The following is a 19722-nucleotide window of genomic DNA, read 5'->3' on the forward strand; positions in this document are numbered from 1 at the left end:
ATCCAAGCTATCACTATTCTCATCAGTTTCTTTTCCAAAGCTACAGATTAGTCTAGGCACATGGGCACTAAATGATCAAACTGTTTTTCTTCTGATTTTTCCACCCTTCAGATTTAAATAGTTGATCCCCACCCACTAAGGCTGTCCTCTAGATCAGTGTTTCTTAGTCGCAGCATTTTTTTAAAAAAGATGTGTGGACTTATCCCTTTCACAGGGGTTATTTTGCCCCTCCTAAAATGTTAAAAGCTAATGCCACACAGTACACACACTATTGGCGTCTCTTAAAAATCTGTCCCTTTAAGAACAAAGAATGCCCAAGAGCGAGAAAATACTGGACAAAAATACACACATGGTTGGAAAAAATGATTAAACTACATATAGATTTGAAACCAGAGATATTTTTGCTGGCTATTCTACCAGAAAAATATGACAAAAAGACTGCATACTTGATTTTGCATATATTAACGGCAGCCAGAATTGTATTTGCGCAACAATGGAAAAGTGATGAGATCCCATCTGAGGAGAATGTAATTAAAAAAATATTAGCGTGTGCAGAAATGGATAGATTAACACTTGCTATTAAGGATAAAGAAGAAACTGAATGTTTTTTTGATATGGAACACATTTTATCAATGGTTAGATAATAGAAACAGAAGTTAGAAAGGAAGAGATATAAAGGGAGAAAATGGTATAGAGGAGAGTTGTTAAAGAAGACAATGTTAAATGTTAAGCATTAAGGTTATTATATCATAATGTTAGTATATTGTTAATATGATGGCGATGATTGAATATAATGAAGATGTATAAATGTTACTATCAAAATATAATTGTACCTGCAATACACACTGTTTGGTGAACATTGAGTGTTATATAAATAAAACAAAACATGAAAAAAAGAAAAGAACAAAGAATGTTTTTCACACTTAGGGCAGGAGTGCAAGGTGTTGTCTTTTTAAATCCTCACCGTTATCACTTTTGGAGAAAAGGGCAGCATTGATGTCCCGGTCCAGGGCATCGCAAGCACTGCTGTGGGCTTGCTCGGGAAACTTTCCTTTGAAATCATCCAGACACTCCAGGGCTTCTGCTACATACTTCAGCTCGAAGAGGCAGCGGGCCAGGCGGAAGTGAGCCTTCAAGTGGCAAGGATTCAGGGAGATGGCCCTTAGGCAGTCTCGGAGCGCATCGTAGTGATCTCCATCCCTGCAAAAAAATCAAGTTGATCCTTTTATTCTCTCACCACCACCACCACCACTCAAATACATATTTGGAAACGGTTGTAGGAAGGTGCCTCTGATCTATCCAGCTCAGCCACTATCTGATTAACAGAGGAAGGAAAGGAAAGGAGTCCCTGCAGAAATTTACTCCACGAGTGTATTCTTCAAAATGAAAAAGGTCTTCTGCAGTCACAACATAAGCCTAAGAATCAGGCTTGTCAGATGTTACATTGTAGGAAGTTAGCACCCACCCCTCTCCTAGGAAAATGAGATAGAAGACTCCTGCGAGTCCCTTGGACTGCAAAGCGATCAAACTGATCAGTCCCAGAGGAGATCAACCCTGACTGCTCTTTAGAAGGCCAGATCCTGAAGATGAAACTCAAATACTTTGGCCATCTAATGAGAAGGAAGGACTCACTGGAGAAGAGCCTAATGCTGGGAATGATTTGAGGGCAAAAGAAGAAAGGGACGACAGAGAATGAAGTGGCTGGATGGAGTCACTGAAGCAGTCGGCGTGAGCTTAAATGGATTCCAGAGGATGGTAGAGGACAGGAAGGCCTGGAGGAACGTTGTCTAAGAGGTCATGATGGGTTGGACACGACTTCGCAACTAACAACAACAAAAAGGGCAGAATATTTCCCCTAAAAGGGAGGCAGAAACTCAGCCCCCACCCCACCTTTCTCAATGGGCCATTAAGGCGTGGGCCAGTCATAACAAAGATCTACCTCCTTCAGGCAGAGCCATTTAATTGTCCTTCATTGCATCACCCAGCAAGATTCAACCAAACTTAACACATAGACACCTAAAAAGCTAGCTATGACCTCTGACAGCAACCAATCTTCAAAGCCAGAGAGGGTATAAAACCCAGAGACTCTCAGCATCTCTTCCCTTTTTTGCCCAGGATCTCAAGCCATATGATCCTGTTCATCAATAAACTTTCTTTCCAAGCAACTTCCATGAATCCAGTGTCTTTTCTCCCACCTGGAACTGAACCCAGATGGACATTTCTTCCAACAACACCTTTTCTATCCTGCTCTACGAAGCGGAGAGTTGGTCTGTGACAGAAAGCCACTTGAAGAGACTAGAAGCATTTGAAATGTGGATTTACAGGTGGCTGTTACGTATAAGGGGGGTTGACAAAATCAGAAATGAGGAGGTGATGAGCCACTTGGGAAAGCAAAGCAAAGGGAAATATCAAAAACCATAAAAAAGAGAAAGTTAGAATATTTTGGACATGTGATGCGACATCCAGAAAAATACAGCATATTTGACGGATATGGCACAGGAAGAAGAGTCACTGCTGACTCTAGGGGCAATGCTTATCTCTGTTTCAAGGCCATTGAGCCAGCACTGTCCGAAGACATTTCTGCACTCATGTGGCCAGCATGACGTCAGGGAGCGCTGTTTCCTCCCCACTGAAGTGGTACCTATTTATCTTCTTGCATTTACATCTTGTAGGAATGCAGAAAGTAATCTTTCCAATACACAATGAATCTCTGTCAAGCTCTTCTGACTGGAGAACAATCCAGAAAAGATTCCACAGACCTCTAAAATTGTACTGAGAGCCTCTTATGGAAAACACACGGGATCTAGAATCTGGATGGAATAATTTTTGAAATTCAATGCAAGTTGACTAGAAAAGTTGATTGTGGCCAGGCCTCCCAGGAAGGGAGGTGTCACTTACCACTTGCGCTTCATGTAAGCAGCTGCTCGGTTCCCATAGAGCATGGCATTGTTGGGGGCTTTCTGGACAGCTCTGCTGTAGAGCTGGATGGCTTGAGTCCACTGCTGGCAAGCAAAAGCCTCATTGGCCTGCAGCTTAATCTTCTCGAGATAGGGAGGTAGCTCTACCTGTGGGCTGCAAAAACCAAGACTTGGTTGAGAACATCAATCCAAACCATGTTGGGTTTAGCCATGGCTCATTCCATCAACCGTATCTGACTGGATTGATATAACTCACTAAGCCAGATCAACCAATCAGCTTGCATACTTAAGTCCTAACAGAGCTTGGGTAGAAAATAATGCTGTGGTGTGTTTAGGGGACATTTTTCTAGAGGCAGGGGTAGGCTGCTGGGGGTTGGCAGGGGTTTGGGAGAACCTCTACCTAAGATTCTGTGCAGTTCGGAGAATTACAATTACTGCGAGTTCAATTCTCACCAGGCTCAAGGTTGACTCAGCCTTCCATCCTTTCTAAGGTGGGTAAAATGAGGACCCGGTTTGTGGGGGCAATAAGCTGACTTTGTATCAAATATACAAAAGTATGAAGGCTATTGCTTAACATATTGTAAGCCGCCCTGAGTCTCCGGAGAAGGGTGGCATATAAAAATAAAAATAAATAAATAAAAAATAAACCCCCCAAATCCCACTCCTGGTTGGCCCCACCCACCCCACCCCTCCCAGAAGTCCCCATGCAGCCCGTTTTGGATGCAGGTAATTGCAGGGTACGAACGGAGGCTCGGGAAGGGTGAAAAATAGGCCTACTGGAAACTCGGGAAGGCCTCCAGAGGGCCTCTGGAGCCTGGGGAGGCCGTTTTTGCCCTCTCTCTTGAGGAAAGCCTCCAGAGCCCGGGGAGGGCAAAAACGCCCCCACCCCCCTGGCATGGTGCAGGAGGCCGACTAGGCCATGCCCACCATGGCCATGCCCACCCAGCAACCAGGCAGAAAACCCCTTGCTAAAATTTTTGAAGCTCAGCCCTGTCTAGAGGGCCTTAAAATATATATATATATTTTCATCCCAGACCATGGCTTTTTAATGTGGAGAATATGCATGTGCATGAAGAAAAGTCAGCTTTTACAGTCCTCCCCCATCCCAAAATAATAGGGTTATGCAACTGCTTCTTGCTGGATGAAACAATTCTTCCTCGTTCTGACAACCAGCACAATTCCTAGCCAACTGATCCGTGCACGAATGTTTCATCAAGGCATGGAGGAGGGGCTACAGTAACAGTAACAGAGTTGGAAGGGACCTCGGAGGTCATCCAGTCCAAACCCTGCTCATGCAGGAGACCTGTACTAGGGATTTGAACCGCCGACCTCTCTGATCGACAAGCTCAGTGTCTTAGCCACTGAGCCACCTCATCAGGCTAGATCCCGCACTAGATACTGTGGGCAGAAAAAGGAGGAGACCTTACCTGACATGGGCTCGCCCCTCAGAGAGCCGGAAACCATTGCTGTGGAGATGGATGCCATTTGATACGCCATTGGCCGATGTTTTCCCGTTCTGCACCTCTGAGGGTCATAAAATGAAGTGAGCTTCAATTTTTGTAGTTATGGCTTTAAATGTTGGTTTTATTGGAATGGTTTATTTCAGATATTTTTTATTGTATTCTCGTAAACCATTCTGGGCACTTCGGGGAAGCAAAGCAATATAGAAATGAAATGATACCGTGGAATCATAAGGAGTGGAATAAGTCTGAAGCAAGGGTAAAGTGCAAGTGGCAGATAGGCATTCTTCTATACCGTGCAGTTTTTCAATTTTGGGGGAATTAGCAACCTGGGAGAAGACCCAGCACTACAAGCAAAAAAAAAATAAAAAATGCTTAATCAGCCTGACATCTAATACTTTAGGAAATTGTAGGTTGGGTAAGACTGGGTTAGGCAATGGCTAAATTGAGCAGCGAAGATAAATCTGTGTTATTGGAATCCAGCAACCTACCAATTTCACTTTGAATGCAATAACAGATTAACAGAGTTGAAAGGGACCTTGTAGGTCATCCAGTCCAACCCTCCGCCCAAGCAGGAGACCCTACACCATTTCTGACAGATGGCAGTCCAGTCTCTTCTTGAAAGCTTCCAGTGGTGAAGCTCCCACAACTTCCGAAGACAACTTCTGTTCCATGGGTTGATTGTTCTCTCACTGTCAGAAAATTTCTTATTTCTAGGATGAATCTCTCCATGTTTCCATCCATTATTCCTTGTCTGGCCTTCAGGTGCTTTGGAAAATAGCTTGGCCCCCTCCTCTCTGTGACAGCCCCTCAAATATTGGAGCATTGCTATCATGTCTCCCCTGGAAAAGTACAGCATTCTTACCCCCTGGAGTATGGCATTTTTTTGGCAGGAGAAAAGTGTATGGCCGCTGCTTATACGTCAGGTCGAATAAGTAAACCTAAAAATCAAAGAAATGCAATGAATCTACAAATTACATAGGAACAGTAAGTTTTCAGCCACAATTGCTCACAAGAAAACCCTAACTTGGTGCTGATTAACGCATGTAAGTCTAGCGCAGGGGTCTGCAACCTTGAACACTCAAAGAGCCATTTGGACTGGTTTCCCACAGAAAAGAAAACACCGGGAGCCACAAAACCCTTCCCGTGGCTGACTATTTCTTGAGCAGTCACAAAACTAGCATATGTAGTTGAATTAAACGATCTGCTTTCTTCTGAAACTTTTCTTTTCTTGGATTTATCCATGGTTGGCCTACTGGGGGGTTGAAAAGCTCAATAAATCGGTGCTGGCAGGTGTCACAAATTGGCGGTTGTGACGCATATTTTGAGTGACAGGGAGCTGCAGCACAGGGGTGAAATCCAATTTTTTTCTCTTACTGGTTCTGTGGGCGTGGCTTGGTAGGCGTGGCAAGGGAAGGATATTGTAAAATCTCCATTCCCACTCCACTCCAGGGGAAGGATACTACAAAATCTCCATTCCCACCCCACTCTGGGGCCAGCTAGAGGTGGTATTTGCCAGTTCTCCAAACTACTCAAAATTTTCGCTACCGGTTCTCCAGAACCTGTCAGAAGCTGCTGGATTTCACCCCTGTGAAAGAGCCACATGCGGCTCTAGAGCCGCAGGTTGTTGACCCTTGGTCTAGCAGAAGCTATTCGTATTTTTGTAGGGCAAAGGAAAATGTGCATTTAGAAAAAGTCTCTCGTAAAACGGGATTCAAAACTGCATGAATACAGCAGAAGATTTAGCTTCACCTAAACCATGAGAAAAATCAATTTCAGTTCTTAGAAATCTAAAGAATGAGTCATCTTTTGGCTGAGGAAGCTGTTCTGCTAATCAGGGCAGACCAGACTCCCAATTTTTGGTATTAACAGCTTCCCACACCTCTCGGAAACTATATTCATGAGCAGCAGAATGGTTACCTAAGGCCAGTGGAGGAAGCTGGATTTGCTTAACGACTGCATGATTCATCTAACAACTGTAGTCATTCTCTTAACAACTGTGGCAAAAAAAAGTCTTAAAACCGGGTGCTATTCACTGAACTGACTAGCTTAGCAACAGAAATGCTGGTCCCAATCGTGGTCATAAGTCAAGGACTACCTGTATGGAGTCGAGGCAAAAGATTTGCAGCCAAATCCTGATCTGGGGAACCTGATACAGACTGTGGCAGAATTTCATAATCATTTATTTTCTGGCTAACTCTTTGTAGACATTAATAAGAACAATTTATTTGAGAAAGCAGCAATTACTGGGTGCAATATATGAAATTCAGTACAATGGGGATGGGTGTGGGATGGCTAGAACAGCTTTGAAGCGCTGGGGAATTTATAAATGGATTGAAGGCCATCTGAGGTGGACCATTTAAATATCCTGATAATATTTCACAATGACTGAATCAGCCTGAGTGCTGAAATCAGCTCAGTGAGATGCTGAAAGCAGCCAAATATTAACAGAATAACAGAGTTGGAAGGGACCTTGGAGATCTTCTAGTCCAACCCTATGCTCAATCAGGAAACCCTATACCAGTGATGGCTAACCTTTTGCCATCGCATGCCAGGAAGGGGGTGGGGTGGGGGAGGTTCATGTGCGTATGTGCCCACAACCATAATTCTATGCGCCCCGCCCTGTGTATGCGTGCGCAACCTCCCCTCCCCCCCCGGCACATGATGGCCAGGTAGGCCTGTTTTTCTTTCTCACCTGGCTCCAGATCCTCTCTATGCATCTGGGGAGGGTGAAAACAGCCTTCCCCACTCCCTCGGAGGCCCTCCGGAGGCCTGAAATGCCCCATTTCCCAATTCCCGGTGGGACGTTTTTTGCTGTCCTCAGCTGCCAGAGCCTCTTTAGGAGTCTCTGGAGGCTGGGGAAAGCAAAAAAGTCACTTCCTGTTCCACCGGGAGTTGGGAAATGGGCTGTTTCAGGCCTCTGGAGAGCGTGGGGAAGGCTGTTTTCACCCTCCCCAGATGCATAGAGAGGATCTGGAGCCAGGTGAGAAAGAAAAATGGGCCTTCCCCACCCTACCCCAGGCCCTCCGGAGGCAGGAAACAGCCTGTTTCCTACTTCTGGTGGGCCCAGAAGGCCCCAAAATCAGCTGGCTGGCGTGCACATGCATGCCAGAGCTGAGCTAGCCTGCCCACTAATATGGCTATGAGTGCCTCCTGTGGTACGCGTGCCATAGGTTCGCCATCACAGCCCTATACCGTTTCAGAGAAATGATTGTCCAATCTCTTCTTAAAAGCCTCCAGTGATGGAGCACCCATAATTTCTGAAGGCAAAGCTGTTCAACTGGTTAATTCTTCTCACTGTTATTTCTCCTTAGTTCTAGGTTGCTACTCTCCTTGATTAGTTTCCATCCATTGCTTTTTGTTCTGCCTTCCAGGTGCTTTGGAAAATAGGTTGAAACCCCCTCCTTCTTTATGGAAGCCCCTTAGATATTGGAACAGTGTTAGATTACCTGTTCTCCTCCCATGTTGACTAAGAGCTCTGTACCATCTGGGCTGAAAGTGACATAGGTAGCTACCAAAACTCTTAGTCGGTTATTGTAGTCAGGTAATTTCACTGGAAGATGCCCTACAGAAGGAAAAAACAACCCAAGCACAATTAATACATACAACTTGATAGAATGGACCCTGCCTTAGCTAAGTATTTGCAAGTAGAAAAGCCTTTTAAAATAAAATAAAAGCTATATCCATTTATTGTGCAGATTCTACTTTCAGCAAAAAAAAAGAAAAAAAAAAGAATCATTAACTACTTTGCAGCAGAAGTGATTAAAAGCTAAGGATCCATCTTTACTCCACCCAACTGTAAGTTACTCAAATGTACACTCTGTCAGCTTTGGAAGCCATATTAGGTGGCTGGGACTCACTCATTTCTCATCATAATAGGCTGACACCCCCCCCCCCCATGAATTTTGCTGAATGCACTAAAACGTCTCCTGGATGGGGCACCATCCAGAGATAAATTTACCTGCTACATAGTATTGAGCAGCGCCATCTGGGAGGGGTTTCTGTCGATCACAGAATGTATGGACACCAGCTGCAGGGTTCTGTTTCATGCTTTTCCTAAGCCAAAAGAGAGAGGAAAATTTATATTTTGTGCATACATTTTCTTCTCAAGACATTTCTCCTTCTATTGGTGAAGAGAAAAAGAAAATCATGACAGCCCAGGCATATTAAGAGAGGGGAAACATAGTTATGTCAACATACTGGGGCACGTCTGATAGATTTTGTAAATTTTACTGCAACAGACTGAGATTCATAACCTGTTTTACCGAAAATAAGACCCAACTGGAAAATAAGTCCTAGCATTTTTCAGGATGCTCGTAATATAAACCCTACCCCCAGGGGTGAAATTCAAAATTTTTCCCTACTGGTTCTGTGGGCATGGCTTGGTGAGCAACTGCAAAATCTCCATTCCCACCCCACTCTGGGGCCAGCTAAAGGTGGTATTTGCCGGTTCTCCGAACTACTCAAAATTTCCACTACCGGTTCTCCAGAACCTATTAGAACCTGCTGAATTTCAGCCCTGCCTACCCCCAAAATAAGCCCTAGTTAAGATTGTCAGCCAGATGGATGCATTTAATTTAATTAATTTAATTTAATTAATTATATTTATATGCTGTCCCTCTCCGAAGACTCAGGGCGGCTCACAATACATTTAAAAAATCATTATAAAAAGACATTGAAAAATTACAAAACATTAAAAACATTAAAAACTCATTCACACCATTCATGGCCAGATCTTGCCAGATCACAAGAGCGAGATCAACGGCCCCAGGCCTGCCAGAAAAGCCAGGTCTTCACCGCTTTTCGGAAGGCCAATAGGGTGGGGATGGTCTGGACCTCAGAAGATAACTGGTTCCAGGGATCTGGAGCAGCCACAGGGAAGGCCCTCCCCCGCGGGCCTGCCAGCCGACATTGTTTAGCTGATGGGATCCAGAGACCAACTCTGTGGGATCTTACCGGTCGCTGGGAGCTATGCGGCAGAAGACGGTGTCGAAGATAACCTGGCCCTGAGCCAAGTAATAACCAACACCTTGAATTGTGACCGGAGACCAATAGGGAGCCAGTGCAGCTCGCAGAGAATTGGTGTAATGTGGGTGTACCTAGGTGCACCCACGACAGCTCGCGTGGCTGCGTTCTGGACCAACTGTACTCTCCGAACACTTTTCAAGGGTAGCCCCATTTAGTACTGAATTCCCCCCAAAATAAGACCTAACTGTTCTGCCCCAGCTACGGACCCCAAAGAACGCAACACACCCAAAGTCCATACAAACTTTAGTTTACTAATTAAGGATTACTAACGAGCTTTCTTAGTAGTTGTTCGAACACAAGTACAGTTTAAATCAGTCTTTTCTGAACAAGGGCTGTTAATTTAACTTCATTAACAGCTGACAAGAATCCAAAGAATAACTCAATTCTGAGGCACAGTATTTCAGATAACCGTAATCTTACTGTGGTTGGCAGAATGCCCAGAAGCAATTTGCAGGAAAACTGGCAAGAGAGAAACAAGAGCCGAATCAAACGTTTCTGGAATCAAGACGCGAAGGAATATGAATGAAGTTGTTTCCTGTAAATTGCATCAGTCGTCATCCTTCCTTAAATAGGCTAGGGGAGTGGCCAATTAGTCCCAAGCCTTACTCTTGAAGAGAGCTCCTCCTGAGGAGCCACTCCTGCCTTTTAAGAGCTCTGCGCACTCGTGCATCGAGAAGAGGCTCCTCCTCTTCTTCTTCACTTATGGGAGCTTCTGGAGGTTCTGAAGGCCCTGGATGAATCCCCGCCTCTGGCACCACATCCTCTCCAGCCTCCTCATTGTCTGACTCGAGCGCCAGCTGCACAGGCTGCTGGCGCAGCACACCAGCCTCCTCGCTGTCGGAATCAGCTACTAACTGCACAGGCTGCTGACGGGCCACAACACTAACCAGAAAATAAGCCCTAATGTGTCTAAGTTGGAGCCGCTAAGTTATCAGTCTTCACTTCTGTTACCTGTGGTTGTGGATCATGCGTATGTCGTAAATCCGGACAAAGGGTCCACTGGCTCCCACAGCGAGATAGTTATTGTCCTGGGGATTGACTGTGAGGCACTTTGCCTCCACAAGCTGCCCACAGTATTCAGTCAGGTCTATCAGAACTTCTGAGTGTTTGCTATTCTCTCGCAAGTCATACTGTCTAAAAAAATAAATAAATAAGGAAGAATAAAAATATTAGCAGGCCTTCAGAAATCAGAAGCAAGCAGAAGCACCACAATTTTGACCCCACCATGAAAAAGTGAGCTAAGTAATTATAAAATTATTTATTAAAAGTAAGCAATGTATTAGTGTATTGCTCAATTCTAAATTCAATTAAATCATGTTTTAGAGCAGGGGTCTCCAACCTTGGCAACTTTAAGCCTGGAGGATTTCAACTCCTAGAATTCCCCAGCCAGCTTGGCTGGGAGTTGAATTCTGGGAGTTGAAGTCCTCCAGGCTTAAAGTTGTCAAGGTTGGAGACCTCCGTTTTAGAGCAAAGCTGGCTGGGGAATTCTGGGAGTTGAAGTCTTCCAGGCTTAAAATTGCCACGGTTGGAGACCTCCATTTTAGAGCAAGGGTCCCCAGCTCCCAGTCTGTGGACCGGCATCGGTTCATATCATGCCATCAACTGTGCCATGCAAACAAGCAAAGCCCCATCCCTGGGATGCAGGCAGCACACGAAATCACATCCCCCTCCGGTCCGCAGAAAAAACTTTCTCCATGGAACCGATCCCTGGTGCCAAAAGGTTGGGGGGGGGCAGTTTTAGAGGGTCACTTTATTGCAGAGTCCTGGTTTTAAGCCCTAGCGGTACAATTTATTGGTTTGGCCATAACATTTCTGCAACACACAGTAATTAAACAGAGCGGAACCCTAAGCTATGTGTCAGCGTTCCAAGCAGTGGTAGGTGCCCCTGGTTCAGACCGGTTCGCAAGAACCGATAGTAAAACCGGCAGGAGGCCCCGCCCACCGCCCAGGATGTCGTCATCGGCGATCTGCGCATGTGCAGAAGCGCAGTCCCGTTGCGAACTGGTAGTAAAGGTAAGTAGAACCCACTCCTGGTTCCAAATAATGCACCCATAGAAAACAAACTCCAAGGCACTCGAGCTCCTCAAAGAGCAGTTTATTGGATACATCATATTGGAACAAACTGGTGAAAACCGACTCTGAGGTTTCCTGCGGCTTTCATCTAATTAAAAGTTTTCCCTTTCCCCCCCAAATCACTGGTCACGCTATCCAATCCAGGTGCTGGCCGGTTGGTTGCTCCTCCTCTGGCCAGCCACTTGTGAGAATGTCCTTGGTTCTCACAGGAAAACTTTATTGTTTTGGCTACAAAACCCCATCTAACTATTCCCCCCCCATCATTGTGTGGCAACCCTGAAGCCTCCAAGATGGCTTCAGCCAGCCAACCTCAGGGTTGACCCTGTGTTCCCCCACAACATCAGACAAATTGTACCTGATTAGCCCGTCTTCTGCCGCACTCCAGAAGGTGTTGGGCCACATCGGAGCTGTGGCAATTCGCTTGACTCTGTTTTTGTGATCCCCAAACATGTGGGTTGTTTCTTTGACAGTCAAGTCGTGGACGTGCACTTTGGAATCAGCGGCCCCAGTAATAAGTATCCGGTCCTCCGCATGCGGCAAGAACTGTGGAAAATAAGCATGATATCTTTCATGGCAAGAAGGGCTTCCCCACTGATGGATAAAAAGACATCTTTGGAGGAACATGTCACTTAACAGCCAGAGATTATTGGCTTTGTAGTCAAGTACCTACTCATCCTAACCTCAACATTTAATCTTGACATGGCTACAGGTGGTCCTCAGTTTAAGACCCCCAACTGAGTCCAACCTTTCTGTTTTTAAGCGAGACAGTTGTTAACTGAATTTTGCCCCATTTTACGATCTTTTTTTGCAACAGTTGTTAAGCGAGTCATGGCAGTTGTTAAGTAGCCTCACGCTTGTTAAGTGAATGTGACTCCCCCATTGACTTTGCTGGTCAGGAAGTCACAAAAGGCGATCACATGACTCTGGGACGCTGCAACCATCACGAGTCAGTTGCCAAACATCCGAATTTTGATCACATGGCTATGGGGATGCTGCAACGGTTGTTAACTGTGAAAAATGGCCATAAGTCACTTTTTTTTAGTGCCGTTGTAACTTCAAATGGTCTCCGGGGGATGGTAGAAGACAGGAAGGCCTGGAGGAAAGTTGTCCATGGGGTCGTGATGGGTCGGACACGACTTCGCAACTAACAACAACTTCAAACAGTCAACTAAATGAACTGTTGTAAGTCGAGGACTACCTGTTCTTAGTGTTTTACCACCTTCTTCCAAATCCACCTACCTTGACAGAAAATATGTTTGCTGTATGCCCCGTGTGCATGGAAAGGAGTTTCTTATGGTGCAGAGGATCCCACACAATGGTGTGCTGGTCATCAGAGCCAGAGGCCAACAAGCTGAAAAGTCAAGAGGCACAAAAGCATATTAGCAAACCATTGCTACAAACTCATGTCTTTCTGCATTCATTCGCCGAGATCTCGTAAAGTCAAGTCATGTCAATCTCTTAAAGACAATCTCATAGAGATGCTCATCTCTCATAGAACAATGTTTCCCAACCTGAGCCATGATACCCCAGCCCAGGGGTGGGCAATTGTGGCTCTTTTACAACCTGTGGACTTCAACTCCCAGAATTCCTGAGACAGCTGTCTCAGGAATTCTGGGAGTTGAAGTCCACAGGTTGTAAAAGAGCCACAATTGCCCAACCCCGCCCCAGCCAGCATTGGGATACATACTTTAAAAGGACTAAGGTTGAGAAACAAAGATCTAGATCAGCGATGGCTATCCTTTTTCTCGTTGTGTGCCGGAAGTAGGTGCATGCACGCGTGCCGGCACCCATAATGCAATGCATACACCCCCCCATGCATGCACGCATGACTCCCCACTCCCCCTGCCCCCCACGCATGTACATGCAAACCCTCCGCCCATTTTTGGCCTAGCAGGCCTACCTGCAGACTCCTGGGCCCAAAAACGGCCTTGGGGGGGCACACTGCACCCCCCGCCACCTGTGCATACATGTATGACCCCATGCATGCACGCACATCTCCCGCATGCATCCCCCGTGCATCTTGAAAATCAGCTGGCCGGTGGGAGTCGCGCATGTGCATACCTGCGCAGTGGAGCTGAGCTGGGCAACAGCTCGCCTGCCCAGAGAGGGCTCTGTGTGCCAGCTGTGGCACGTATGCCATAGGTTCACCATCACAGATTTAGAGCAAGGGTCCACAGGCCCCAGCCTATTAGGAATTGGGCCACACGAGGAGGGCCGACATGCATGTGTGCATGCAGCTCAACTCGCATACTGCTCACATGCCCCGGTTCCCTCTCCCTCTCCCCCAGCTGGGCAACAAGCCGTAAATGTTGGGGACCACTGATCTAGAGCCAATGGGGGTTTCAGAGCACAGCAAAGAACTCTCAAGGAGCAGCTGTCAATTATATTTGCAACTTAGTTCACCAGGAATCTATTAACAAGGCGGGTAAATGAACATTATACACCTCCAGGAAATACAATTAGAAATTCTCCCCTGGGCTACAGAGGTTTTCTATAGGCATTCATTGAAAGTGCCTACTCTTTCTTAAGGATACTTTCATATTCAGATTAAAGCCTGAATGAAGCATAGGAGCCTTCCTACTCTTGCCAGAACCCATAGGCTCTGCATTCTTCATGCAAAACCTTTCTTCAACCTTCAGCAAAGTCTCTCTGAATTATATTATGTAATCCTTGACACATGTGGTTATTGTATGAGATACTTAAAATAGGTTCCGCCTTACTGTGTGTCACTCTTCCTAAATGCTCGAACACAACACTGGATGAAGTCAAATTTAAGAATGGTCTTTCAAGGTCAGACTTAGGCTTAGACCAGGGGTCTGCAACCTTAAACACTCAAAGAGCCATTTGGACCCATTTCCCACAGAAAAGAAAACACCGGGAGCCACAAAACCTGGGTGGGTGTGGCCAACTCAATGTCACTCACTTCCCCCCCAGCCACGCCCACCCAGGTTTTGTGGCTCCCGGTGTTTTCTGTGGGAAACAGGTATCTCTCTCTCTCTGTCTCTCTCTCAGGCCAGGAGAGGAGTGACTGGAAGGGGAGAGCGAGGGGCGGGGCCAGCCAGTGGTGGGTTCAATCAATAGGGAGCCACAGCAGGGGGACGAAAGAGACGCATGTGGCTCCGGAGCCGCGGATTGCAGACACCGAACTTAGACTACCCTTGCTGTCACTTTGAATGTACACTAATCGACATACATGAAATTGAAATTTCGTTGCATACAAAGGGCCACCACCTCCAATATGCACGACATAAACATGACAAAATAAATAAATAAATACCAAATTGTGCATATACCCACATATATTATATGACACAGAGAAACAACACAGTCTAATTCGGATATAATACATGTACGTGGCGAGAGAAATGAATCTTGCGAGTTTACCAGACGGATGGCCTAGGGAACAAAGCGGTTACAGAATCTGGTCGTCCTCCTAGAAATACTTCTAAAGCTCCTCCCAGAGGGGAGCAACAGAAACAAACGAAGGTGATCCAGCAATCCCCAGGCCCATCTCCTAGCTTTGGAGACAAATCTATTTTCAGAGACATACTTACTTTCCCTTTTCATTCCATTCAAGGCAGTTGACACAGCCAGCATGACCCTAAAAAAAAACAACCACCAATGTCAGAGCTTTACCAATTTCAGATTACTCACTCAAAGGGATAAAGGAAAATCTACCATATTCTGACATGTCCCATTTTTCTTGCTGTTTTAAGCTTTTCAGAGCTTCTTCTGATCATTGAATGGTGTTCCATTTTGCTTCCACTGCTAATCCTAATGTATCCAAGCCTATGTGTGTATCTTTTGAACAAATCTTCCTATATCATATTATTGAAGTAATATGAGTTAATGTATGGGCAATGGAAAATGATCTCGCCTTACACTGAGAGGTAAAGAGAAAAGTGATGAATTCTAGAGCACCTCATGGATTATTCAATGCCATTTTTTAATTGTATGATCAACAAACAACATCCTTAATATTTACAAGACCATTTTTGGAATAGTACTCCAAACAGCATGAAACTTTAACTCTCAACTTATCTTAAATATAACACTAAAGCACGATTAATTTAGAAAAAAAAGGCATACAGGTAATCCTTGACTTACAACCTTTTGTTTAGTTACCATTCAATGTTACAACAGCGCTGCAAAATTGATTTATGACCGCTTTTCACACTTACGACCGCTGCGGCATCCCCATGGTCACGTGATCAAAATTCAGATGCTTGGCAACTGGCATGTACTTATGACAGTTGCAATGTTCCAGGATCATGCGCTTCATCTTTTGTGACCTTCTGACAAAGCAAAGTCAATAGGGAAGCCAATGATCGGCATTACTAACTTAACTGCAGTAATTCACTTAACTGTGGCAGGAAAGGTCACAAAATGGAGCAAAACTCACTTAGCAACTGTCTTGTTAGCAACAGAAATTTTGGGCTCAATTGTGGTTGTAAATCAAGAACTACTTGCAATTTTACTCCTACACAGGGTTACCTATAATAGAATCTGGTTAGCTATGGAAGTCTTTCCAACCTAATAATGTCTAAATACAGATTGACGCTCCCATCATTCTCACTCCCACAGATTATAAGGACACCCAGTTGCCACCAGGTTATCACAATATCTCAACAAAAGAGAGGGATAATTTAAAATAAATTAGACAATGATTACTCCTGTCCCATTGAAATGATTTTTCCTTGTTATTTTTTTCCCTTTGGGGAGGATATTTTTCATATTGACTTATCAATATCAAAAGGTGAAAATATTGCATCCTGATCCTGCTTGTTCCAATTCTATTTTGAAATTGCTTCTATTCTTTCTGATGGAGGGATTCACCACAGACCAAACTGGGCAATGTTGCTGGCACATGTAAACTTGGCCCCAATAAAGAATGGGCCTAGCCATGGCAATAACAGAGTTATTTCCCCATAACAATCTCAGGTCTAACAACAGTCACACTGAAGTTTGGCAAGCTGCTCCTTAAGAAAAAAATTTGAGGGGCTGGGGATTAGCAAATTAAAGTTTTCCTACCCTGTTTCCCCCAAAATAAGACATCCCCTGATAATAAGCCCAATCACTCTTTTGAGCTCATGGCAATAAGGCCGAGTACTTATTTCAGGGTTCAAAAAAATATACGACAGGGTTTTATTTTCGGGGAAACACGGTATTATCTTTTCAATCTGTTAAATTTAGAAAAAAATTAGGGGAAATAAGGTAAACAGTTTAGGAATAATTAACCTTCAATAAACTAGGAAATGCTTTACAAATTAAAAAAAAATATGATTTTTGCTACCATGACCGTCCTCCACTTACTTGCAGCTCCGCTTCCAAGCCCAGACGCTGAATGAATGGGTCGGTAACATGATAGTGTCGCTCAAAACTGAGGGCACCCTTTTCCTATAAACAACAGATAAATACAATTAATGGAGAGGCCTTAAGAACATTCTACATCCAACCATAATTCTTCAGCGTAAGACACCATGAAGGAGATACCTCTAATCTCCAAATACTCATGCAAAAATAATAATAATAATATCCAGGTCCATCTAACTTGCCCTTCCCTGATCTAGTCTACTGACTAGATTTTTCCTGAAATGCAGTAGTCAGAACCGGATGAAATATTCAAAATGAGATTAATCAATACAGAACATATTGTGGAGATAGATTTCCCCACAACAATTATTATGGTCACCCACTCCAAAAGACTCTGGCTGACTTTGATTTGGGAACCAGACTTCTATGAATGTAGCTTTAAATTGCATCTAAAAATATCTGTTCTTACATACTGACATATATTGATTTTCAGCTTGTTAACAAGTGAAATTGCAGAATCTGCTCTCATTTATTCAGGTGACCCTGAGGGCACAGATAAACCTCCAAATGGCCTCAACAACTCTCAGAAAGAGTGCTAATGACCAGATGACTGTAAGGGATATAAATCCTTCCATTCTCCACCATTCATTCAGAACTGAAGAAGTTTCTTAGATGAGAAATGAAATGTCTTCAAGCAAAAACAAAGAAAAACTCCAGTTGCCTTTTGAAAAAGCACCTTAGGGACAACCATGACCTGGATGACTGAGAATCTCCATAGACATTTCATTTCCATCTTCCAGAGCATTAGTTATCCCTCCAATTCTGTGACATCTGCAAATCCCTTCTCTCTCTTCATTTTCATCTATTTTATCCATCTATCTCTATCTTTTCATAAGATATTATGGACCTTAAGACTAAACAATGGGAAACAACACTTGATGTCTTTTGCATTCTGATGAAGATAGATGAATAACATAGTTTTCTAACCACCTTAGGAAACATCTCATAGAAATGTCACCCAGTCGGTGTTTAACGAGCTTGATAATTAGATCGCACAATAAGCAGTAACCACAGTTTGTCAAGTCTCATGACAAAAGCAGGGGGAATAATCTGAATGTATGACAGCAGAAGAGAGCACCTAGGATCAATAGAAAGGGTCTCTTGCTAACTGCTCACTACTCTTTGATGCAAAGAATGAGAAAAGGATGAATAAGGCTCAGCAGCTTGTTCCATTCATCTTGGGCATGACTTCTGGCAAAGACACAAAGCAGTCTCTGACGAAGAAGACAAACAAACAGACAGGAGCAACAAGAAAATCAGTCCCCAAGATGGCCTCTCTAAAAGCTTTCCTCCTCCACTTCAGCTCACCCTCTAGCAAAATGCTGTTAATGACTCTTTAAGACAAGAAGTACCTTGAGCTGCCTGCTAATGAGGTCTCCAATAATATTTGCTTTTGCCATCTTTTCACAATAGGGCCTACGAAAGCAAGTTAGTGATGGTCTTGCTGTGAATCCAAGCATTCCAGCAGAGTTCATGTCCATTGAGAAGGCATTGAAATTACCTGTAATTTGGAGAGAAGAGGGGGAGGAGAGAGAGAGAGGAGAAAGCTTTGAAATTATTTATACATAAAATTATGGAGCTGTTCTAGCCGACAAAAGGAAATTTTAATATGAGGTTTTCAAATATTTCCCTCAGTCATTTGATTTCTAAAGTTATGTACATATATCCCTCTCCATAGATGGAGCCTTGGTCTAAATTCTTAGATATAGTTCTCAGTGAAAATTAAAATACTCTCCCCCTCCCCAATAGCTTTCAGAACTTTTAACTGATGACACAAGATCTCATTTTAAGACATCCACCAATTTTCAAGATAAACAGCTTATATGGTGATCACAGAAACCATATATAATAAAAAGCATATGACAGTTATGTGTACAGTATAAACAACTTTGTAGTCACAATTGTTTTTTCCACATAAGTTGCATTCAAAAATAAAACTTTTTTTCAATGTTTAGAAATAGCACAACAATGCAGAATGTCAACGGAATGTATGAAATCCTGACATCTTCAACATCAATGGTTAACACAGACAGCCGAGAAAACTCAGGTTAGGTTTTAGCCAATTGCAAAGCTGCTCCCCAAAACATTACTGATATCAAAGAACATCACTCGGTCCTGCCATAGCACAGCAGACTTGATGAAATATTTGAAGACTTCTGAAATATTAAAGATGGAAGCTTCCTCTAACAACTACAGTGATGAAATTGGAAAGAGAGCTACATTTTGGAAGATGAAGAGGGTAAGGCTTATGTATTATTATTATTATTATTATTATTATTATTATTATTATTATTATTATTATTATTATTATTTTATTAATCATATTTCTATGCCGCCCACTCTCCGAGGACTCTGGGTGGCTTGCAACAATCGACCGTACACTAAATAGCATATTGCCCCCAACAATCTGGGTCCTCATTTTACCCACCTCGGAAGGATGGAAGGCTGAGTCAACCTTGAGCCGGTGAGATTTGATCTGCTGCTCTGCTGAACTAGCAGACAGCTGAAGTAGCTGCAGTACTGCACTTTAACCACTGCGCCACCTCGGCCCATGTTCCACTCATGACTTCCATGGTGAGATTATAGTAATTATGGGTTGAATATTGGTGATCAGGAGCTGATTGGGGTGTTGGTATTCTAACCAGCCACAAAAGAACTTAAAGGCAGGATAATTGTATTTTATCCTCACAGTGCTTTCAGTCAGCCGGGCTATACTGGCGGTTCTTGACTTAAAACCATTCATTTAATGACCTGTTTGAAGTTACAACAGTACTTTAAGAAGTAATTTATCACCAATCCTCACAAACATTGCAGCATCCCTGGTCAATTAATCAAAATTTGGGTGCTTGACAACTGCCATGTATTTGGGA

At 43.9% G+C, this 19722-nt stretch overlaps 1 protein-coding gene across 2 annotated transcripts in view; it reads right to left on the minus strand.

Annotated features, from left to right (window-relative positions):
- The window catches only part of WDTC1 (WD and tetratricopeptide repeats 1), a 30633-nt gene that overhangs the window by 6703 nt on the left and 4208 nt on the right, over positions 1 to 19722 (minus strand). For both annotated transcript variants that reach the window (XM_070950183.1, XM_070950184.1), the window contains exons 2-13: positions 18205 to 18353; positions 16793 to 16876; positions 15034 to 15080; positions 12719 to 12830; positions 11835 to 12022; positions 10358 to 10540; positions 8340 to 8434; positions 7828 to 7943; positions 5244 to 5319; positions 4346 to 4442; positions 2899 to 3072; positions 965 to 1200 (exon numbers count right to left, since the gene is read on the minus strand). In XM_070950183.1, the coding sequence (XP_070806284.1) occupies positions 965 to 1200; positions 2899 to 3072; positions 4346 to 4442; positions 5244 to 5319; positions 7828 to 7943; positions 8340 to 8434; positions 10358 to 10540; positions 11835 to 12022; positions 12719 to 12830; positions 15034 to 15080; positions 16793 to 16876; positions 18205 to 18333 (1537 nt within the window). In that variant the 5' untranslated portion in view covers positions 18334 to 18353. The remainder of the gene's footprint in view (positions 1 to 964; positions 1201 to 2898; positions 3073 to 4345; positions 4443 to 5243; positions 5320 to 7827; positions 7944 to 8339; positions 8435 to 10357; positions 10541 to 11834; positions 12023 to 12718; positions 12831 to 15033; positions 15081 to 16792; positions 16877 to 18204; positions 18354 to 19722) is intronic.

This window comes from Pituophis catenifer, unplaced genomic scaffold (assembly GCF_029215685.1).
Source record: "Pituophis catenifer annectens isolate HBS135680 unplaced genomic scaffold, rPitCat1.0.hap2 SCAF_9, whole genome shotgun sequence".
In the NCBI taxonomy this organism is placed as follows: Eukaryota; Metazoa; Chordata; class Lepidosauria; order Squamata; family Colubridae; genus Pituophis; species Pituophis catenifer.